The sequence below is a fragment of the Engraulis encrasicolus genome, chromosome 6, assembly GCF_034702125.1.
Source record: "Engraulis encrasicolus isolate BLACKSEA-1 chromosome 6, IST_EnEncr_1.0, whole genome shotgun sequence".
In the NCBI taxonomy this organism is placed as follows: Eukaryota; Metazoa; Chordata; class Actinopteri; order Clupeiformes; family Engraulidae; genus Engraulis; species Engraulis encrasicolus.
Window position 1 is genome coordinate 14,781,396 of NC_085862.1, and position 14,945 is coordinate 14,796,340.

General features: G+C 43.6%; 2 protein-coding genes across 2 annotated transcripts in view; both read right to left on the reverse strand.

The window, feature by feature from the left end:
• Positions 1-11,381, reverse strand: part of map1sa (microtubule-associated protein 1Sa) — a 73,908-nt gene extending 62,527 nt beyond the window's left edge. The window contains exon 1 of the mRNA XM_063200741.1: positions 11,223-11,381. Coding sequence (XP_063056811.1) covers positions 11,223-11,379 — 157 coding nt within the window. The 5' untranslated portion in view covers positions 11,380-11,381. The remainder of the gene's footprint in view (positions 1-11,222) is intronic.
• A 1,086-nt stretch (positions 11,382-12,467) lies between these two features.
• Positions 12,468-13,430, reverse strand: cart1 (cocaine- and amphetamine-regulated transcript 1). Its single transcript, XM_063200050.1, has 3 exons — positions 13,236-13,430; positions 13,001-13,084; positions 12,468-12,575 (listed from the first exon to the last, which is right to left on the reverse strand). Exons 1-3 carry the CDS (start codon positions 13,365-13,367, stop codon positions 12,468-12,470), a joined length of 324 nt encoding a protein of 107 aa, XP_063056120.1. The 5' UTR covers positions 13,368-13,430.
• Positions 13,431-14,945: the final 1,515 nt, after the last annotated feature.

The window sequence follows — 14,945 nt, forward strand, 5'->3', positions numbered from 1 at the left end:
ACACATACATACCCACACACACTTCCCCGTCATGAACCCCATTACCTCTCCCAGATCCTGGTGCATGAGGAGAGGAGAGGAGAGGAGAGGAAAGAGAAGAGGAAAGAGAAGAGAAGAGAAGAGAAGAGAAGAGAAGAGAAGAGGAAAGAGAAGAGAAGAGAAGAGAAGAGAAGAGAAGAGAAGAGAAGAGAAGAGAAGAGAAGAGAAGAGAAGAGAAGAGAAGAGAAGAGAAGAGAAGAGAAGAGAAGAGAAGAGAGAGGTTGTGGGTGGGGGACGGGTGTTGCTGCTGTGCACTGAGAGAGACTAGTCCCTGGGTGGTGTCTGGTATGGAGAGACATGCGGATTTATATACGCAGGCACGCAGGCACAGGCGCACACACACGTGCACGCACGAGTGCCTACACACGGGCGCACACACACTGGACGTGCACACACACTGGACGTGCACACACACTGGACGCGCACACACACTGGACGCACACACACACTACACGCACACGCGCACACACACTACACGCACACACACACTACACGCGCACACACACACTTCACGCGCACACACACACTACACGCGCACACACACACTACACGCGCACACACACACACTAGACGCACACACCAATGTGAGGGCAGGGGAGCCATTAGTGGTGTCCTGTGCTTGGGCTCGGCCATGCTGAAGTAAGGCAGCTGCATTATTGATGCTCTGCAGACAGGGCAGCCCTACCGTACATCACAGGGAAGCAGGCAGGCAGGACACACACACACACACACACACACACACACACACACACACACACACACACACGCACACGCACACGCACACGCACACACACAGGCGCACACACACACACACACAGCAGGATCTGCTGGCCCTGGGCAGGCGAAGCTAGAGGTAGAGCAGAGCAGAGTGGTTGTGTTTACATTTCATAGCACCAATGGCAGCTCAATGTGCTCTACTCAGACATGAAAGATTAACATTCGAGAGTCTCCATCTCTCTATAGTAGTGTTTCTCAACTGGGGCAGTACAGCCCCCCAGGGGGCGTAGGGGAGAGGGGGGGGAGGTAGAGAGGGATACGGTTGAGAGGGGATGGCGCTTAGTTGTCATTGGGGGCATTAGTCCATTTACATTTTTTTAATAGTAAAGGGGACGTTGGCAGGCTTAGGATGAGGTGCAGGGGGCGTTTGCTCAAAAAAGGTTGAGAAGCACTTCTCAAACTACCAATGGTAAGATATACCAGATCTCCCAAAAGAAAACAATTGTCGTGGGTGCAGGATATAAGAAATGCTATGTTAATTGTGATTACTTCTTTGTGCTTGCAGCTATTGGTCTGAAGATGAGACTTTTTGAGGATGGACACTGTGGTGACCGATGATTCACAATTGAAATGTAAATTAAAATGATGATAATTTTATGTGTGCTAGTGGTGTGCTGGATTTATGTGAAGCACAGTATCCTAGAGTGCACACACACAGTATTTCAGCTGTATTTGAAATACACAGTGCACACAGTATTTCAACTGAACAATACAAGACTAAGACTCCAAGACACACACACACACTCTGCTAGCTGGCCTCCGTTACACTGCCCCCCTTAAACCTCACTCCCATCTGGGTGGGTCACAGCACCAGGCTAAAGACCTTTACAGAGATGTTCCTGCGCAGACCCAGTCGCAGTCGGGGCTCAAACTCGCCACACTGTACCAGTCATCACGTCAGTTTGGGTATGAGGGAGGTTTAATAACGTTCCATGCCACACTATGGTGGTTGACCTCCGTTACACTTACTACAGTAGGCTACAGGCAAATACGTTTACATACAAATCCACACTTACAGAGATAACTACATGCTTAAGAACACACACACACACACACACACACACACACACACACACACACACACACACACACACACACACACACACACACACACACACACACACACACACACACACACACACACACACACACACACACACACACACACACACCTGATGATAATGATAGTGCCCACAGCGCAACTGGCACACAATGGCATGAGTGGCAGAGTGTGGAGATTGGGTTTTGCCGCCCATTCAAACAGGCCAGAGGCCGGCGGGGGCTTATATTAACATAACATGCGCTTATGGCTCATTCTTTTGAAACTCCGTAGTCAGTAGACTAGGGCTGTAACGATATTGTATCGAACCGAGAAATCGTGATACACAGAGACACGATACTGTATCGTGATACAAGGACGCAGTATCGTGATACGCCCTTTCAAAGTTTTATTACCCATTAGTCCAGAAAACAACCTTATGATTTGATGTGATAGTGTTTCCAAACTTCAGTGGAGATACATTTCAGAAATCGTGTGGTGTATCGAACCGTAGGTCAAAAATCGTGATACGAACCGAATCTTGAGTTGAGTGTATCGTTACAGCCCTACAGTAGACCCAAGTTCGTTCTCCTAACATCCATTGTAAATGTGTTATATTGCAATAGTTGGGGACAATACAAATGCTTGAAAACACCAATGCTTAACGAACTCAGAGTATACCAAACTGCTCCGAGTTTATGTTTCCAAACCCTGATCTGAGTACCCATTCTGTTCTATTGCCCTTTCGCAGAGGCGGTGGTCGGGGTTTCAGACTACCAAGTTTCACAAGAATGAGCCATTAGCGCTGGACTGGCTGTGGGCATGGTTGCCAGATATGTCTGTTGATTTCCAGCCCAAAAAATGCTCAAAACCCACCTGGAAGCACTAAATCCCACCCAATTTGAACTCATTTCTATTGATTTCAATGGCCATAAATTAGCAGGAAAAAATGTCCCAAATGCCTTTTTTTAACCCCCAGACGGCCATCCCAAGCAGCCCAATTGGGCGGGAAACCGCCCCAATCTGGCAACACTGGCTGTGGGTTTACATTAACATGTGTTTAGTGCTGGAGTGCCGCGGCTGGGCGCTGGGACAACAGCCCCACGTCACTCCCCTATGGAGATTATAATGATAACCCCCACGGCTATAGTTATTAATATGAGGCATGACGGGGGAGAGCAGAGCCAAAGCTCAAGGCCACAATGGCTGCCATTCATTCATGCCTCAGTTTATAAACCATTACATGCAGGCAGCTATGCACACTACATTACCACAGCCTACCAACTCACCCACCAAACAACTGGACACTCAACATGCTCGCTCCACATGCTCGTCACCATTCTGGCCTTCATTACCAATATGTGTGTGAATAACATTGTTATAAAACCACATACTGCACATTATCACATGCTTTCGCAAATAGAAATGTGCGTATCTGAAAGTCAGCAAGACTTCCAACACAAAATGATTCTCCTAGAAAGTCTCCACATTGGACATTGGATATTAAGCGCTCCTAAAAACACAAACACAGGCAGCTGCCCTGACATCATGGATCGCTGTTGGGGAAACACTTGGGGCCTATAATACAAAGCAAGCTCAGGAGTAAAACAGGTTAGGTTAAGAGGTAAATCATCTAAAAGAAAAGCCCAGAGTCCTCAAGAAAATGAGAACTCCGGGCTCTTCTACTGTATTACTTATATGATTTACCTCTTAACTTAACATGGTTTAAGTAAGTCCTGAACCAGCTTTGTAGCATAAATGTACTCCCCTGGAATTAAACTTGAGTTCAATCTGAGTCCAACCCAGGGATTGAGTGAGACACGGTGACCCAGTAAGCACCTGGTTCTGGAGCAGACTGGTCCCAACCGGGCCAGGTCAGGGCCGAGCCAGAACCGGAGTCTGTGGATGGCTGAGTAGAGCCAGAGTCCCTGCTCTCACTGCAGAACGAACTGCTGGCTCAGAAATGGCCTTCCCTTCCCTTCCTTTGCCTTCTCTTCCTCTTCCTCTCCCTTCCCTTCCCTTCCCTTCCCTTCCCTTCCTTTGCCTTCTCTTCCTCTTCCTCTCCCTTCCCTTCCCTTCCCTTCCCTTCCTTTGCCTCCTCTTCCTCTCCCTTCCCTTCCCTTCTCTTGCCTCCTCTTCCTCTCCCTTCCCTTCCCTTGCCTTCTCTTCCTCTCCCTTCCCTTCCCTCCTCTCCTCTCCTCTTCCTCTCCCTTCCCTTCCTCTCCCTTCTCTTCCCTTCTCTCCTCTCTTCTCCCCTTCCTCTCAGCAGAGTGTAAGCTGATGGAGGACTCAAGTGAGGAATTCAAATAGTCATCCCTATGACATTCACACACACAGACACACATGCACACATGCACACACACACACTCACAGTGAATATACACGAATATACACTCATGCCTGCACACACGCGCACACACAGACGCACGCACGCACACACACACACACACACGCACACGCACACGCACACACACGCACACGCACACGCACACGCACACGCACACGCACACGCACACGCACACGCACACACACACACACACACACACACACACACGGCTGAAAGGGTTGGTTGTGCACAGCACATCTCCCTACAGTAGTCACTCGCAGGCGCTTCCAAAGCTACAGGCCAAACCAAATATTTACTGCAGCCAGCAATGTTCCCAGTGAGCCGGCCGAAATAGAGAGGAAGAGGACAGGACAGGAGGACAGGAGGATGGCGCAGCAGGAGACTAAAGGATAGAGCAGTGGTTCTCAAACTTTTTGTGTGAAGTACCACCCGAGAAAATATTGAGCTCTCCGAGTACCACCTTGACAACCAACATTAGAATATCACAGCAAAGGCCTTCCATTTTCACTTTTGCAGGAGAGGTGCATAACGGCATCAACAGCTATGGTCACATTCAAAGTTTTAAATGTCTTGCTATTTCCTAGTTTTATTCTGCATTAGGGTCATTTCACGTGAAATCAGACACTTTGGGACCCGACCGACCCGGATTTCAATCATACTTGGTGTGCCTTTTCAGTAGCAAGGTAGCACCCCAGAACTGCATTGGTTTGAATCTGACACTAATATTAAGGGAGAAACAGACTAGGAAAGGTTCACATGTGAGGGTAGGACACTATACATTCAGCCTTGAATATATCAGTCAGTGTTAGTCACAAAAAGATGCCTGTGGTGTTGTTTGAAAGCTCTTTTCTGGCTCTACATATTACACAATCACCTTGGAATACAACTACTCTCAGAATATGAATTATGATAAATTGAAAAATAAAAAATTGAATATCTAAAAAACTCATATTTTAAAATGGCCAGTTCCTTGTCCAAACGTAGCCGGCAATGTCATGAGCAGCACCTAAAATGCTGGTGTTCGGTTTGTTATTCATTCAGAGAGAATTTGACTCACAAATATGGCGTCATACAGACCACTTACTAATAATATGGTAATACCATAGTAGCATCACATGACAAAACAAAAACAAAACAAAAACTGGTCAGTGTCCATGGTCCCAGGTTTCAGAAACTAAGGCAGTTGTCAATTTATACACACCAAATGATGATATGTTGAATGTTTGAACATTCCTTCTCTGTGTACCTGTGTCATCTTCCCTTTACCATACTTTAAAGAGATAATCAATGGCTACACTCTCATTTTGTACTCTACCAGTGCATTTGAAGCAGCAGCTGTGTCTTTTATAGATAATGTATAAGTACGTCCCGTTGCAGTTACAGGTTCCACTACCAGAAGCACATCCTGATGATCCATGACAAGTCTATCTGGTCTGAAGGGAAAAGTGAAGGATGGAGATGGCCCATGAGGATGCAGGAAATTCAGTTTCACCTCTCCAGTGCTTGGCATACATTCCTCAGCACATGCTAGCCACCAGTTGCCATCATGTACAGCTACAACATACCCTTTGATGCTTGAAAATGTAACACATTCCTTTACTGGGCTCACTCTTTCAACTCTGCCTTCTCTGAATGCTGAAAATGGCCTAACTTCCACTGTGTCCATTGACAATGGGCAGAAGCTGTGTAGTTTTTGAGTACCTGGAATAGTTCTTGCAGATTCAAACCCTTTCAACAGGTTCTCAGCTTCATGATGGTACATCTCTGTTGTGGCAAACTGGCAATGGATGTTCTGAACATTATCCTTGACAATTTCAAACAGTTGGTATGGCGTTACAATTTAATTGTCAATAGGACGTTGCAGACTTGCTCGTGCAGCAAGCCATTTAACTGTCCCTCCAACGCCATCACATGGACCTTTGCCATGTGATGTGGCAAAAAAGCGCCACTCTGCAGGTATGTGAAAATCTGCCTCGTGGTGGCACAAATTTGTTGTGTTTTTAAGGTTCTTATATTGTACAGCACAGCCATCAGAAAAAATATAGGATCTTCTTTGGACGTTCTGTCATTGATGAAGTGTCACTGAGGAACTGAATTAGGAGCTTCTGAAACAGATGTACAGCAATTGTATCATGAATGTTGCAGTCTGAAATAACAACAAAACAGATTTTTTTCCCAGTTTCAACTGATCTTGGTAGTAGCATACAAATGGATGGATTGTGGCCTGCACTGGTTGTTCCAGTGAAATGATTGAATAGCATCTTGAATTACAAAACTATAGTTTTAAAAACGTTCCTGGTTCAAGGGAGTCAGTCAAGGATAATGTCAAGAACATCCATTGCCAGTTTGCCACAACAGAGATGTACCATCATGAAGCTGAGAACCTGTTGAAAAGGTTTGAATCTGCAAGAGAACTATTCCAGGTAGTCAAAAACTACACAGCTTCTACCCATTGTCAATGGACACAGTGGAAGTTAGGCCATTTTCAGCATTCAGAGAAGGCAGAGTTGAAAGAGTGAGCTCAGTAAAGGAATGTGTTACATTTTCAAGCATCAAAGGGTATGTTGTAGCTGTACATGATGGCAACTGGTGGCTAGCATGTGCTGAGGAATGTATGCCGAGCACTGGAGAGGTGAAACTGAACTTCCTTGCATCCTCATGGGCCATCTCCATCCTTCACTTTTCCCTTCAGACCAGATAGACTTGTCATGGATCATCAGGATGTGGCTTCTGGTAGTGGAACCTGTAACTGCAACGGGACGTACTTATACATTATCTATAAAAGACACAGCTGCTGCTTCAAATGCACTGGTAGAGTACAAAATGAGAGTGTAGCCATTGATTATCTCTTTAAAGTATGGTAAAGGGAAGATGGCACAGGTACACAGAGAAGGAATGTTCAAAACATTCACATATCATCATTTGGTGTGTATAAATTGACATCTGCCTTAGTTTCTGAAACCTGGGACCATGGACACTGACCATTTTTGTTTTGTTTTTGTTTTGTCATGTGATGCTACTATGGTATTACCATATTAATAGTAAGTGGTCTGTATGATGCCATATTTGTGAGTCAAATTCTCTCTGAAATGAATAACAAACCGAACACCAGCATTTTAGGTGCTGCTCATGACATTGCCGGCTACGTTTGGACAAGGAACTGGGCATTTAAAAATATGAGTTTTTTAGATATTCAATTTTTTATTTTTCAATTTATCATAATTCATATTCTGAGAGTAGTTGTATTCCAAGGTGATTGTGTAATATGTAGAGCCAGAAAAGAGCTTTCAAACAACACCACAGGCATCTTTTTGTGACTAACACTGACTGATATATTCAAGGCTGAATGTATAGTGTCCTACCCTCACATGTGAACCTTTCCTAGTCTGTTTCTCCCTTAATATTAGTGTCAGATTCAAACCAATGCAGTTCTGGGGTGCTACCTTGCTACTGAAAAGGCACACCAAGTATGATTGAAATCCGGGTCGGTCGGGTCCCAAAGTGTCTGATTTCACGTGAAATGACCCATTGTGTTTTCAGATTCATAGGCTTACAGTTCAATATTACAAAATGTGAGAACAAAGACACATTTTCGACTGCAACAACTTGATCAGCCTTCAAATCAATGCACAAAAAAATAATTATTCCAAGTACCACCAGATATGTCTGAAGTACCACCAGTGGTACGCGTACCACAGTTTGAGCACCACTGGGATAGAGGAAGAGGACAGGGACAGGACAGGAGAATGGAGCAATGGGAGACTTAAAGGATAACCGTCCTCAGCCAATTTCAACATGCAGTTAGTAATGCTCACACTACCATGGACTTGTCAGTACCTGAGGTTTTTTTCCCCTCCTTCAGCCTCTTCTGAGATCCTGGTCATTGTAATGGGGGCAGGTGCTTGTTTACATTTCAAAAAACATCTTGATTTATTCCCAAAAACATCCAAAAGGTTACGTAACATCAGCAGACAACTAGCAAACAGCGATAGCTTTTGGGAAAATATTTGCAGTAGGTCTATGTTAAGATTTTTTAAAATGTAAACAAAAGCTGCCCCCATTAGAATAGCTCAGATCTCGGAAAGGGCTGAGCAGAAAAATGTGGCATCAACGGATACTGACAATGCAAGGGTAGCATGGGCAATACAACAGCATATTGAAATTGACTGAAGTGGTCCTTTAAGCAGAGAGGAAGAGGACAGGACAGGACAGGAGGACGGCGCAGTAGGAGACTAAAGCAGAGAGGAAGAGGAACAACTTCAGACTGGCCTTGTTGTCTTTTTTAAAAGAATGTGTGTATGAATCCAAACACCCCATTGGGACACAGCTGGAGGCTTGAATCCATCCTTCTCTGTAGTAACACAGCCCGTGATGTCTGATAGATACACACTGTCTGACCAAAAAAAGGGTCACTGAAAAGAAAATATAGGACCGCACCACTGTTCAATGTTCCCAGGCAAAGTTTAATGGCACGGCCGAGATCTTTTGTATGGTCCAGCACCTGTGTTACTGATGTGTGCGCATTCTCAAGACATTTTGGGCAAAAAAAGGCAACAAAAAAAAGGTCACATACTCTCATATGTCGTTGGAGCGCATTTATCTGTGGTTATGGCACGCTATGCTGTGACATTGCTTTGATTTTATTGAGTGTCTGAAATGTCACAAGACTTATTTTCATTCAGTCTCGCATTAATTTTTCACCAAGATTGTGCATTGATGACGGTAGAGTCTGACCGCCATTCAAGGTCTTCTTCAGCACATGACAGGGATTCTCAATAGGGGTAGCCTCTTAATGCGCGTCGTACTTCCTGTGGCACGGTGTAATAGACATTGGAAGTTAACTACTATAGTACTACACTACTATGACAGTGCATGGGGCCTTAATACATTACGACTTGGTCATTACCATTCTGGTAACAGCTAATGTATAATGCTGTGTCTTAAGGGGTAGGGCTTGCAATCTGTTGTGACCAATCTATGCGTAAAGAGGATGTCTCATGCGCCCTGAAAGACACTTTCAAAATTATAGCCTATGAATCGCAGCATTGTAAATCTTGGAATATGCCCATGGCATTAGCAAAGAAAAATCCAGTGATAGAAAAACCTGGTCATTCACTATACATGAAGTCAGCTGACCATATTCTTTGAGCCCATTCTGTTGCTAAACCTATTTCACCTACGAACCTATGATTGCTGATGCAAATGATTGCACCCTTCTTGAACAAAGTAAATTATTTTCAGCAAACCACAGGATGTGTCTTTTGAAATGGTAATTTAAAGGGTCACGTGTGATGGCGCTGGTGGTAAGTATTCATGAAAAAGTTAACATTAGTGTATGGGCAGCATGAATTCTGGAAATAAACAACTAAAAATCTCACACAGTGTCCCTTTAAGAACTGAGAACCAGGGCACCAGGGCTGGTCAAGGAGCATGACACATAATTTTCACACATGGATTGGCCATCACCATAAGCCCATTGAGAAGCTTTGGGATGTGCTGGAGAGGGCTTTGCGCAGCATTCAGACTCCACCACCATTAATTCAAGATCTTGGTGAAAACATAATGCAACACAGGATGGAAATAAATCTTGTCTTGAGACTCATCAAAGCAATAACAAAGCAACATGCCATAATTAAAGCTAAATAACCAATTAGCGTGTGTGGCCTTTTTTGCTGGCGACTTATTTTGGGCCAAGCAGTGTACAGTATTTCCATTAACACTAGGCCTATGTGCTATTTGAAATTGCTTCAGCTTGGGAGAATTAATAGGCAAGTACACAGAGAGTGTCAATAGTGGGTTACAGAGATCCCATGGATTGAAAGTGTTTTTAGACAGCAGAGCCGACATTGCCACATGGAATGTGCAATTTTGGTTTCAGGCCGCTAGCTTCGTGGAATTATTTCAGCCTCTTTCTGACTGAAAATGAATGGGTGATGGAAAATAGCTTTTAACAGAAATGCCCGAGGACTAACTTGCAGTTCAGTATAGCCCAATTCGGGACGGAGCGCTCTAACCATAACATGAGATAAAAGCCTGCGCAGTAGGGGAAGTTGGCGATGAGCGTCATGTGATGGCACAGTGCTGCTGTGATGTTTGAATGTTTTATAAGGGCTTCAGGGGAGAACGTGTCCCCATCCACAGATGTGAGCTGAGATCCCATTTCCACCCAGAGCCATGAGGCGTCAGCTATGGACGGCGTTGTCCAGAGTGCACGCCTCCCTCCCTCCAAAGACATTGGCTCATTGTCATATTTAAACTACTGCTAGCCTACCCACAGCAATAACAGTCATATAACAATACCACTATATTCAGACTTTTTGTAAGATGACTGTGTATTTCCTCCTAAATATCGGTAGCCTACCAAGTTTAGCTTGCGAAGAAGCAGTTCAACATGCGCATTGGAGCTCTAACACATGGCACGAGGACATGGAGCCATAACCCTATAGCACGAGTACATAAACTACAGAAGCACTTCTGTTTGGCTCGAACTGTCATACAAAAGTAGTATCGCAATTTAACTTCACTTAACATTTAAAAAACACTGCCACTGGGAATAGATTTCCAATACAAATCTGATCTTGTTGTGAGGACAGTGATAAAACTTTGTTGCATCCTATCTGGATCCCGATTCCTCCCATAGTTCTACGTCTTGTCACTAGGACTAACCGTATAGGCTCGCTTTGAATAAGTTTCCAAATGAAATTTCACAAGGAGGTAGTTCTACTATGAAGCAGAGGCACACTAGGCGAAGGGAGAAAATGCGAGCCTGTCGGGAGAGCGGAGTGTTACAAGTAAAAAAGGGGACGTTCGAAATGACTCAAAATAGGAACAAAACGGATACAGTGTGTCAACCGCAGACCGTTTGTTTACATGCCGTTGACGGTGGTTTGAGAGTTGCTGCGTTCACCTGAATGAAATAATACGAACACTCTTTTTACAGTGCAGTGGCAATAGGTCAGTGGAGCAGTGCGCGGGATGGCGCTTATTCAATACCCAAAGGGAGAACGAAGATCACTTTACCTCGGTCAATCTCTGCAACGACGAAATCCACAAATCCCGTCTGACTGTGCTCTCCGACTATGACAAGTAGAGAATATTTGTCATTGCTAAACCCTGGATGGGAAGTTAAATTCGCTTTTTCCATTGCCTCCACCTCATCCGTGAGATCTGTCGCCATGTTGCAAAGTTTAGTCTAATGATGTCATCTGAAGACACCCCTGCCTTATCTGACGGGGCGGAACCGGTACGATTGACACTTCTTCCGACCAAACAAATAGCTTCTCTTTTCCATTATAGTTTTTGCTTATAGCCTGTCCTGTTTATAATACAGTGAATATCAAAAACGTACCAAAGGCTGTGGTTATTTTGTGAGGACAAGGAACATTATAGGCTATAGGAAGCGACATATTGACACTTCTACTGTCCACAGAAAAGGCCCAATATCCACCTCATCACCTGCAAACTACATGCACGCAGATAAATGAGCATAGTTAGTCTACCTTAATGCAATTTCAGGAATTTTAAATTAGTGCCTTGACAATGACAAATAATATAAGCTGCCAAAGTAGGACTGGCACGTCTATAGAAAAATGGTAACAGCGCGGTGTGTTTCATTTAGGAATTTGATTGTTGCAGTTACCACAGGGGAAATGTTGAGGCTTTGGTATCCCATGCTCACATTCATCACTTGTGAATTTGTGAGACGACTTCCAAAAGAACACACAGAATGCAATCAGATAAAGAAAATGTTATGGCTGTCAAGATTTTGCGCATTGGTGTAATTTTCCAACATAGCCAACTTTTACCCATTTGTCCTCAGTACAGATCCCATACTTAGAGTCTTATTTTAGAACTGTTTGGTACGCTACACAAAATATTGTCATGCAGTCAAGTATGGCCCGTGCGTAATGCCGTATCCCCTTCAGCGCGCAAAACACAGCATGTGAAATTAATCGTACTACGCCATCTAGTGACAGAAGGCGTTCTCACAAATAAGGTGTACAACGATTGTCCATTTGGCATTCCAAAGCTTTGCAAATATACTTTGGTACAAATGTGCTTGTTTATTTAAATACAATAATTTACATTAATATGTACAACAAACCCATGTATTTCACTCCATGAAGTTGAGATTTTTTGGAATCGGACGGCAACGGTGTTACTGACATGGACACGCACCTATCCATTATCCATTCATACATCCAAACATGAAAATAAGACGAAGCTAAATGTTTTAATAATCAACGAAAAATTATAAAAACATCATCAGAGACACTTAAGCACATCGAAACTGCAGGACGTTCCTCTTGGGCAGCTGCAGAGCTTCCCAATGCGCGCTCCCTTGCGCAGGGCGCACTGCTCTCCAGCATCGCACTGCGTAAAACGGACAACACACATGGAGGTTTTCACTACAAGTGGCAGTAACAACATCAGACAAGAGATATTAAAATGGATTCTTATATCTTATCTTATTCTTATATAATGTCTTATATTCTTACATTTATTTTTATATTCACTATAGCTACACACTTTCTAAAAAATAGTTGCAAGGTGTTAATATGCACATGCCAATTTGCAACTCTCATTTAGACAGACAGGTCATCATACAATTAAATCAAATCAATCAATTATTGTATTTGTATAGCACACTATCATAAAACCAATGCAAATACATGTTATTAAATGTGGTTAAAGACAAAACGGGCCAATACAATATCGTACACGGTTGTCATGCATGGTGCGTAAAAGAAAATTCATCCATAAAAAGTTAGAGGTTAAATGAGAAGTGGACATCGTACCGACGGGACCCAGCCCAGTTTCTTTTCGGTTGTTGGTATTTCTTTGTTCCTCAGCTTTTCAAGCACTCCTTGGAGGGCCTCGATCTGCTCAGCACAGTCAGAAATTAATTGTGAAAATGAAAGTGAAAGCCCATACCGGTAGGCTATAGGCTACAACTATGCAGTTGGTGAAAATAACTGACTGTCAAAAATACCCACAGTAAGAGAAATGGACCATGCTTACCAAAATGCTTACCAAATCTTTTTCTTCTTGAGTTTTGATGATGGAGTCCTCGACTGAGCGAATATCGAGAAAATCCTCGCAGGTAGCCCAGGAGACCCACGCGCAGCAGGACACGGCGAGCAACAGGACGCGCACGGTGATCATGTTTGGTGTCCGGTGATAATGGGGATGTCCAAGAGAACGCGGGCGAACAGGTGGTCAGAGCGTTGCGATCACCTCACTCTAACGTTTTATACAAGTGGCTGACATCACCCGGGGCATCTCTAATATTTATAAGACTTCTCATGATATTGACATAGTGTAGCAATCAGCATTTTGAAGAGAGGTCTGGTCATGCAGCTAGGCCCTACCATGTGTCAACATTGCCAACAATTTGAAATGGGCACACATACCTAATATATATATATACAAAAACATAAAACATATACATTATAGGTAAACTCATGTAAATTGGGCCACTTTTGGCCATTCACTTATATGCAAAAAAGTGGCCAATTTACCTGAATTCACTACCACAATATGTAATAAAGCAATATAATTTAAAAAAAGATATACTAATAGCTGTTATTAGATGAATGGTAAAATAGGACAATGCCTATCTTTTTACTTATAGGCTAGATCACAATTTAGGATTTTTATGCTGCAAGCTGAACCTTTGACCTCCGGGTGACCTCTAACTCACCCTGCAGAGAACAGGGTATGAGCCTGGAACTTCCCATCTGCGTCATGAACAAAGCCTATCATCAAATATTACAGTGTTTGCTTTCAAATTGTCTATTACTGGCACCATGTAGGCTAATAGAGAACCTTTTTTGGAGAGAAAGACCAAATATGTCCAGTACAGTGGCTGGGTGTGAGAGTTTTTGGCTTCTTTTGGCAGTGACAACCTCTTTCTGACTGGTATGATTCTGTTATGGCCTTTTCAGGTCTTTCTGCGCAATTTTCGACATACAATCAGGGTGCGATTTGTAGGGGTAGATGGGGGGGATTGCCCCCCCTTCTGGTTTTGATATTGACACTTTTCTACATACTTTTAATCACAGCTTTATGAAATTCCATAGATAATGCTTAAAATCTTAAACATATCCCCCCTTCTGGTTTTCTGACAAATCGCACCCTGCATACAATGAACACAAATATAAAACCCACAATGTATTATGATGGTCAGCTGAAGAGGGATCCATGCAATAAGTAGGCCTACACCATCTAATTAGCATGTTGATGCCATATCTGAAGTGTACCAGTTATTTTGTCAAAATCACACATTTCTTAATTTTTATTTTTGTAAGAAATGTTTTGGACTTTTTGTGTCTTTATTATGTCAGTGTCAGCAGGGTCGGATTAATGCACAGGCTAGATATGGCTACACAGTACACACCTCATCAATCTATAGCCTCGGGGCCCCAGACCATCTTAATCCTGCCCTGAGTGTCATATTTAGACAGGGAATGAGCATGAAGACGAGAGTAAATTGGGGCAGCGTTGGGACTGAGGTCAGACTACGCTAGTTCGCCACTAGGGGCTCGAACCTGCACCCAACTTGTCAACACTCGAGTTCGGGCATGGGAGGCACACCACAATGCCGCTGAGCAAAAGGACCAGATCGATAGCTCAGCGCTACGATCCTTTATGAGGCTTCGGGAGGGAGGTTTACTAATGTTCTATTGCCGAACTCTTTTAGTTGGCATTCATCATTACATTAATTATAAGCAGCAAGCAGGA

Coding starts and splice junctions, on each gene's coding strand:
- cart1 (XM_063200050.1), bottom strand. CDS start 13,367: ATGATCACCGTGCGCGTCCTGTTGCTCGCCGTGTCCTGCTGCGCGTGG. Junction 13,085..13,235: donor CTCAAGAAGAAAAAGATTTG/GTAAGCATTTTG, acceptor TGTGCTGAGCAG/ATCGAGGCCCTCCAAGGAGT. Junction 12,576..13,000: donor AACTGGGCTGGGTCCCGTCG/GTACGATGTCCA, acceptor CGTTTTACGCAG/TGCGATGCTGGAGAGCAGTG.